General features: G+C 37.8%; 1 protein-coding gene across 6 annotated transcripts in view; it reads left to right on the forward strand.

Moving 5' to 3' along the window:
- LOC117949143 (mannose-binding protein C-like) overlaps positions 1-7648 on the forward strand; it is an 11263-nt gene extending 3615 nt beyond the window's left edge. For 3 of the 6 annotated variants that reach the window (XM_034879185.1, XM_034879188.1, XM_034879187.1), the window contains one exon: positions 6918-7648. In XM_034879185.1, coding sequence (XP_034735076.1) covers positions 6918-7300 — 383 coding nt within the window. In that variant the 3' untranslated portion in view covers positions 7301-7648. Of the gene's footprint in view, positions 1-1735; positions 2031-4184; positions 4351-5605; positions 5675-6427; positions 6485-6917 lie in introns of those variants that run through there. The other 3 variants (XM_034879184.1, XM_034879183.1, XM_034879182.1) reach the window with 3 other exon arrangements.
- The last annotated feature ends 587 nt before the right edge of the window (positions 7649-8235 follow it).

Genomic DNA, 8235 nt, shown 5'->3' on the forward strand with positions numbered 1-8235 from the left:
ACAGAGCTCGAGGGCCAGAGGACCAAGATGACAATACAGTTTGGAAGTTCTTGAACAATTAATTTCACTTTATTCATTTCTGATTTGGTTGCATGCTGTTCTCTTTACATTTCAGTCGTGAACTATGACTTTGTCCGAAGAGTTGGTCAGAAATACTTTGGTTCCTAAAAGAAGAGAGACTCTTTCTCCAGGGCCGTCGAGTTCTGCTCCCAACGAGGCTTAGAGCTGGCTTTGCCCCAGAACGAGGAGGAGAACAACATACTCACTCAAGTGTTTGGGGATGAAAACAAAACAGCCTGGATCAACGTCAACACTAACAAAGCTGAGGGGACCTCTGACCTTTACCAAATGGAGAGAAGGGCAGCCAGACAAATCCATCCAGGATACAGGCTGCATCATGCTGTCAGAAAACGCCTTCTGGAGAGTGACACAGGAATGTTTCCTGAATGCTTACATTGTTTATCAGATGTAGAAAGGTCTTGTGTTCCAGATTTAGAACCAATGCTCTCAGACATATTTTCTTCCAGATGTTACAGTAACCCAAAACCATTGTCTAAGATCTCAGTCCTAACTATGGAAACAAATGCAACAATTGCATCATCAGCATGATATTAAAACAGTTTCACAGACATACTACATAATGAAAAGTTTACAGTTAAAGGACCAATATGATAGATGGATGGAAACAACGGTGACCTCTAAAAGCATACAGTACGTCACAATAAAGTTTACAGCAGTGAACAAGTCTCAATTCATTTATTCCAAACTCCAGGTAACCTATTTTCTTTTTGTCTGCCACGGCTACGGCTAAGGTAACAGATAAGTATCTGTTAAAAATGTGTAATAGAAAGCTTAGAGGATTGGTAAAATGACAACCTGAATGTGTGTTAACGACAAAAGCGGCAGAAAATATACAAAACTGACATTAACTGACATGACATAGTAACACACTTAATAAAAGAGTGAAATCTTTTAAGAGAGCCTTGTGTTTTTGGCACAACATTAGAGATGCAAACTGACAGGGCAGTGAAGAAGACTGCTAGCTAGAAAATGTTTATGTAAACATTACCAAATTTTAAATATTTAAAAAATCTGCTTTGCAAATGTTACATGATCACACAATGCCTTTTGGTGAATGTAAATACATTTTATGTGTGTTTACAAGAAAACTCGACTGGACACCTTTACTATAAAAAATACAACGGGCCCGTTTCTTTGTTTTAAGGAAATACAGAAAAGCCATCTAGAATAAGTATTGCAGTCTCACAGCCCTGCTGGTTAAAGATGACTTTTCCTCCTATTTTCAGGGTTATAACCCAAATGGCAACATAAACAACACGATCTGTTGCCTCTGCTCAACTGAATTTCTCATATGTGGACTCTAACTATGTTCTCTTATTCAGTGAGTAATTTTCTGTTTATCACTATTTGGTGCTATATTTAGTGTTATTAAAACTTTTAAAATTACAGCTTGCTTGGTGCTGGTTTTAAAAATTTCGTAACACAACTTAATGTTTAGGCAGTAAAACTACTTAGTTAAATTTGGAAAAAACATTGTGGTTTGGGTTACTTCACTGCTCTGTTTGTTCTGTAAAGTATGAACTTTTACTTTTGTTTTTAAATTAGACATGATTTTGAGTCTCATGGTCCTCTGCTTGTTTGACCCATCCACTCCCCAAATTTCATCCTACGTGGCGCTGTATTCTTCTTAACCTTTGCTTCTTTGCCCTTGTTATGAATACAATGACCATATTTGTACATGTTTGTGATGTCACATGAACATGGAATGCGTCTTTGTTTTAAGGACCGAATAGAAAGGCCGTCCACATTACGCTCTGCAGTCTCGTGAGGGAGGCTCTTGGACTCTGTTTTTCTCTGAGGTTCAGTGTTGTGCCAAATGACATCACCCACATGAACATCTGTTGTTTACACTGAACTGAATTTCTTACATATGCACTCACTACGATATCGATCACTTTCCTTTGGAAGAAGCAAAAGTAGCACATCCTGCAGACCACTTCTCGGTATTAGTGAGTACCTTTCTGTTTATCACTGCTTAAACTTTTTAAATTACTTCACAACAGCATGCTTGGTGCTGGTGTTCAACATGTGGTTCACATTATGAAACGGTCACAGTTTGGATAAGTTTAGGTACAAAAACTAACTTACAACAGCATACACGGTGCTGCGCTGAAGACAGGCTTTAATAGAATTCTATTTGCATTTCTGAAATTTAGTGTTGCTGCAGCTCATCTATATAAATTGCATAATTTTTCTGAAGTGTTATAATGAACTGGGAACTACCAGAGACGCACCCTTTTTAATGAGTGGTCTTTTTTATTTCTGACTTCTGTAATGACCACCTTTGATTTCATGTGAATTACTTTGAATTAATGGATTGTTAATTATAATAAAACTATATTCCTGATGTAGCCTTAAAATTGGCAAATTCTTAACTATATTTCTAACACTGTAGATTTCAAAGGTCTAAAAATAATGTTTCAGAATGTTTGATCCCAGAGACAAAGAGGTTATCAGTAATGTTTAAGTAAAGTTTACGTCTTTGTTCCAGATAATATCACTTGCTCTAGTGATCTAATTCTCTGAAACGATAAAAAACGATAGCTCCCAGGGACGTCGTTAGCCTATTTGAGGGGGACTGAAGCTGCCCCGACATGTACCTAAGCACCCCTTAATGATAATAAGAACAACAATAACAATTTGATTTATCATTTACTGTATCTTCATTCACATAAACTCAACATATGATATATATCCAGCTACAAAAAAATAGCCGAAAAGTCTAAACTTATACAGTAGTACAAAGAGTGGTTGTGCTATCAAGATGATGCCCCACACCGTCTCGGTGCATTGGTCTGAACTGGCAGCTTTCAGAGCGTTGCAGACCGGAGTCATCTCGTCTCGTTGTTACTCTTTGGTCTGAACTCTCTATGCACCCTCCCTCCCACACACGCCGATACACACGCCAATGGTGGAAGGAAGGTTGATAACACAAAGTGATATGATAAGTATAGATAAAAGAGTAACATTGTAAGTTGTTACTGCTTACCTTTAGCTTTGTTTTCTTGAGGTAAAAGATAGGGGATATTTTGGATTGCTATGGAAAACTATAAAGTGAACGAGCAAAATACAAGAAACTCTTAATTCTATTGGACCTGTTTTAAAACAATATCAATCCCCATAGAATGTTGTTGTCACTGAAAACTAAATGCCATAAGGTCCCTGGTAATGCTATTGCACCGTTGTATCCTTCAATTCATTGAGCAGATGAGATAGATAATCAAAGATGTTTCAGCAGAGAGAAAGAGAAGCAGGAGATTGGCAGGGCAGTTGATTCTGAGGGAGCTGGTGAGATTGAGGTCAACAGTGGTCTATAGGTCTGAGGATTGTTTTGTTTTCTTCTAACAATAAGCATTTGTTGGCAGGTCTAGGTACTATGCATAGTCTAAACTAAACTATTTCATTATATTTGTTATGTATGCTAGCTATAGTCTAACCAATTTAACTTTCTGCATTCACTGGCTGTGATAAATTAAAAAACTATGTAGATGTTTCCTATATGCAAGCTAAAGATGAGCACATGCCAACAGATACACATGTGAAAATAAAATGAAAGCAATCCTACATACAGTACATACACACTAAACATTACTCCAAATCTGTTACACCTTCCGCCATCAGATTATTGTATTTACACAGTAGCCACTTTAAATAGGATCCGTATCAATAGCTTACATGATAAAGTATGCAGTGATGCCTATTTTTTCTTATATAGTATGCTATTACTTTATAATATATTAACATGAGCAGACATGTATTAAGTCATTGCTTAAAGAAGAACTCATCAGGAGAAAAGTCTGGCCTAAGTAAATTCCTCCATGCAGCTTTGATGTGTCTAAAAGCTAACATTACAGTAACTTTTGTTGAACAGAGTAGAAATGGAAGAAAAGGATACGTCCGTCACTTTTTACCTGTTACCATCTTGGATTGTTGACTGGTTGTCTTCATAAGTGTAGCTCTAAAACAGTAACAAAAGATGGGAGTGCAAAGATTTTGCAAACACAAGTTACAAATAACCCGGGGTCTAAGCACCCCCTATCTTTCATTCCTAGTGACGTCCCCGATAGCTCTAAATAACTGTTATGATGCTCTGCCTTCTGAAGATGAAGATGTTCCTCCTGTTCTTCGTCCTCTGCCTAATGTCTTCTACTGGCTACAGTCAGCTTCCAGGACCTCCTGGTCCTAAAGGTGACCCAGGACATGATGGCATAGCTGGGCCACCTGGGCCGCCTGGGACAGATGGGAAACCTGGGCCACGGGGGAGCCCTGGTGGGTAATATTGACTCCCACAAGCTCCCAGGAACACTTGTTCTAACCAGACTCTAGTCACTATTAGTCTGAATTCTGGCACCCCTCTGTTAGACAAGCAGATCAGTTTGTTTATAACCACAAGCTCTCTCCAGTCTAACAAGAGCTTTATGAGGTCACCTTCCTCAAACAGTTTCATCAACTTTTAGTCTACCATATTATCATTGTCTATTGTTTGCCTGTATTTCTTGTGTGTTTACTTGTTTGTGTGTTTCTGTTTTTTGCTGTTATTGAAGAAAATGCTGCTGCTGTAGTAACGAAATTTCCCCGTTGTAGGATTAATAAAGTATAATCTTATCTAATCTTATCAAATCTAATCAATTGACGCACTGGGTCAGCTGCAACAATTCTTCCAAACTATATGACAATATAGTTTACAGTACAGAACCTAAAACGACCAACAGGAGCGTTTTCCAACACTGTTTTAAACATGTGTTTAACGTGTGAAAAGCTACAAAAGGTTAAGCACTATAATTTGTAAGTTTTTTAAGTTCCCCCCCCCCCCCCCCCCCCCCCCCCGCGCTGTATGCACAACATTTACTGCTGCAGTACAAGAACGGGGCGTTTTGCTTCGGAGTGTTTTAATCCAAAGCACTTCTTCCTAAACTTAACTAGTCGTTTTGGTGCCTAAACTTAACTTTTGTTGCTGAATAACGCTCACTTTTTGAGGCCTAAACTTAGTCTGTTGTCCGACGGGGAGCCCCATGCGGCCATGTGGAGCACTCTGTAGCAACTGGACACATCTACTGACAGTGTGGGGAGTAATGCGAAAAAAAAGTAATGCAATTACAATAATGTATTCCTTTCTTGCTGTAACACAGTTATATACTGCATTACATATAAAACTTCAGTAACAGCCGTTAAAATCTCTCAGACTTGGTTACCTTAGTCACTTTTTGCTGTCATAATGATTATGGCCAACAGACATATGGCATGTGTTGGCTTTTTATGGAGGACAGTCTAGTCAGCTGTTATGGCTCACAAGACAATCCTAAGGTCAGACTCAACTTTGTACACACAAGATGTCTTCAAAATATACAAAAACGGCTGACAGGGTGGCAGGTGTGGCCAGTTTGTTACTTGTCATATACTGTTACAAAATCAGGCTGATAATTAAATTGCTGAATACTTTCATGCTCATCTACAATCTGTCTCTGAGACAACACATATCCTAAGGTGCTATGAATTTGTAATCTTTCCCTTGTCTTGTACACAGGTTTTCCTGGAGTAAAAGGAGAGATGGGACCTCCTGGACAGCCTGGACCTGCTTTACATCGTGAGCAAGGTTATACATTTTCTCTGTTTTAAAGAGCGCAGTATATATTTTATAAAGTTACTTTCACCAGCTGATTGCCTGCTGTTCATTAGTGTACTAAAATACAGAATGCAAAAGTAGAACAACTTGGTAAAGGTAATTGTCTTTAAACAACCGCACGGAACTTTAAATGTTTCTGAAACTACATTATTTAATTTATCAATCAGATATATTAATTTCTATGCTTGGGTCCAATTTGTCCCGCAAAGTGACAAAATGATATACAACAGGCAGACTAGCTCTACAGTAAGACATTCTGATGGGTTACAGATTTTGATCTAACACTGGAAAAGCCTGTTACTGCGTATCCAGCCAGGTAAAAGGTGGCAGGAGATTTTTGGAGTTTGAGCTGTACTATGAACTAAAATTCAGGATATCACGGCTTTGGCTGTGTTCATTAATAATTAATCTGAATTGAAGTACACATTCAACATGACAGTTTAAGTAATGGTTAGCTTTATTGCCGAATAATCTGTCAATGTATTGTGTAATTCTTTCAATCTAAAATGTCTACAACAATTAATTCAAGGTACATTTATATCAGAAAAGAGTGAAAATGTAGAAAATGTTGGCATCATTCAGAGTGTTCAGAAGGAAAAAGAATGCGAATTTATGCAAGAAGAAAACATAAGCTTTTAATTAGACGGTAGAAATCTGCCAAAATGTGGACACAGGTCCTATATGCAGCCAGTTTGGTAACTGAACTTGATCTGTTTGATCCAGGTATCTCTGGTCAGGAACTTGAAACCTTAAAGAACAGCCTCGCTAAGTTAGAGATGGGTAAGTATCCTGTTCACGTATTTACAGGTAGTGATACAGGGCGGAATTGCATGTGAATTTGGACATTAATTGTAGCTGTTCAAGAGACACAAAATGTAAGAGTTAATTTTGTTAAAGTTTTTTTTACCATACCAGTGTTCTGCTTTTACTATTGCATCAGTATGTTTAATGTAAATTGCTCCTCGTTGGGCAGGATGTTGTAAACATGTTGTAGAAATTATTTAAATACATGGTTTAGTTGATGTATTTACATCTAGAATGCAACGTTATTTTTATGTAAAAACCGCAAATGTTCCAGCATGCTTTTATTAAAGGCTTCTGAACAGAGCTCGAGGGCCAGAAGACCAAGATGACAACACAGTTTGGAAGTTCTTGAACAATTGTTTTCACTTTATTCATTCCTGATTTATTGCATGTTCTCTTTACATTTCAGTCGTGAACTACGACTTTGTCCGTAGAGTTGGTCAGAAATACTTTGTGTCCTACAAGAAGAGAGAGTCTTTCTCCAGGGCCGTCGAGTTCTGCTCCCAACGAGGCTTAGAGCTGGCTTTGCCCCAGAACGAGGAGGAGAACAACATACTCTCTCAGTTCTTTGGGGACGTTTACAAAACAGCCTGGATCAACGTCAACACTAACAAAGCTGAAGGGAATTTTGAGGCTGATATGAAAAACCGACCTCTGACCTTTACCAAATGGGGAGAAGGGCAGCCAGACAAATCCATCCAGTATACGGGCTGCACCATGCTGTCAGAAAACGCCTTCTGGAGAGTGACACAGGAATGTTTCCTGAATGCTTACATCATTTGTCAGATGTAGAAAGTTGTTGCCTTGTAAGTCATGTTTTAAATGTTGCTTGAAAATGATGACCTCATTTTATCCTCATTTTGGTGTTGATCTTATGGAAACTTCCTCAAGGTCCGGGTTTAGGAATAACTCGATGTAATAGTTTCCCACCAACATCCTTGTGATATGTATCTTAATCCCTGCTTAAACATCTTGATTGCATCAGCAATGTGGTATGATTACTCTTATGCAAACAAATTCCTCTACTACAAAGAATTTTAGCAAATGAGTACACAAACGTTTTTCACGGCTGTGTAATAACTTTTCAAATGGGGTGTGTTAAAACAAGCATGTATGATGCAATAAAGCATACAGCAGTGATGCCGTCTCATTTCCTGTATGCTTTTGTTTCAAGTGGTCTGTCTGTTAAAGCTGATCTATCTGAACTTTCAAACTGTTTCTGTTTAAAAAGAAAGAGGCTTATTCCTATTTTGTGCGTAATATCTCTCAGAGAGATTTCACACGTTTTCGTTTTCTCTTTAATGTATCCTTCATTTACTACGATTCAGTCATGCCTAACTATGAATGAATTCTAGAATGAAATAATAGAATACAAAAATAAACCAAACAGAAAAAATCAAAGAAATGTACTTTTAAGTTAAAAAGGGAAAAAAATCAAGAAACAATATCCAACATAGACAGGTCTGTAATGGAGTAGGAAGTAGCTCAGTAATTATTTATTTAATAATATCTTTATTTTACATCTAATATATTTGACCACATTTCTCTAACTTACATTAGTAAATTATTTGAGAGAGAGAGAGAGAGAGAGAGAGAAACATGTCTAAAATTAAGGTTTAGGCTTTGAGAGTGACTATGCCTGTAGTGGAATGACGTCAAAGCCGTTTGTCTTTTACTGTGACCAGTTACTGTTCAATATGTTGCAGTTTTACAAACAAGAACGTGAG

This window comes from Etheostoma cragini, chromosome 8 (assembly GCF_013103735.1).
Source record: "Etheostoma cragini isolate CJK2018 chromosome 8, CSU_Ecrag_1.0, whole genome shotgun sequence".
Classification (NCBI taxonomy): Eukaryota; Metazoa; Chordata; class Actinopteri; order Perciformes; family Percidae; genus Etheostoma; species Etheostoma cragini.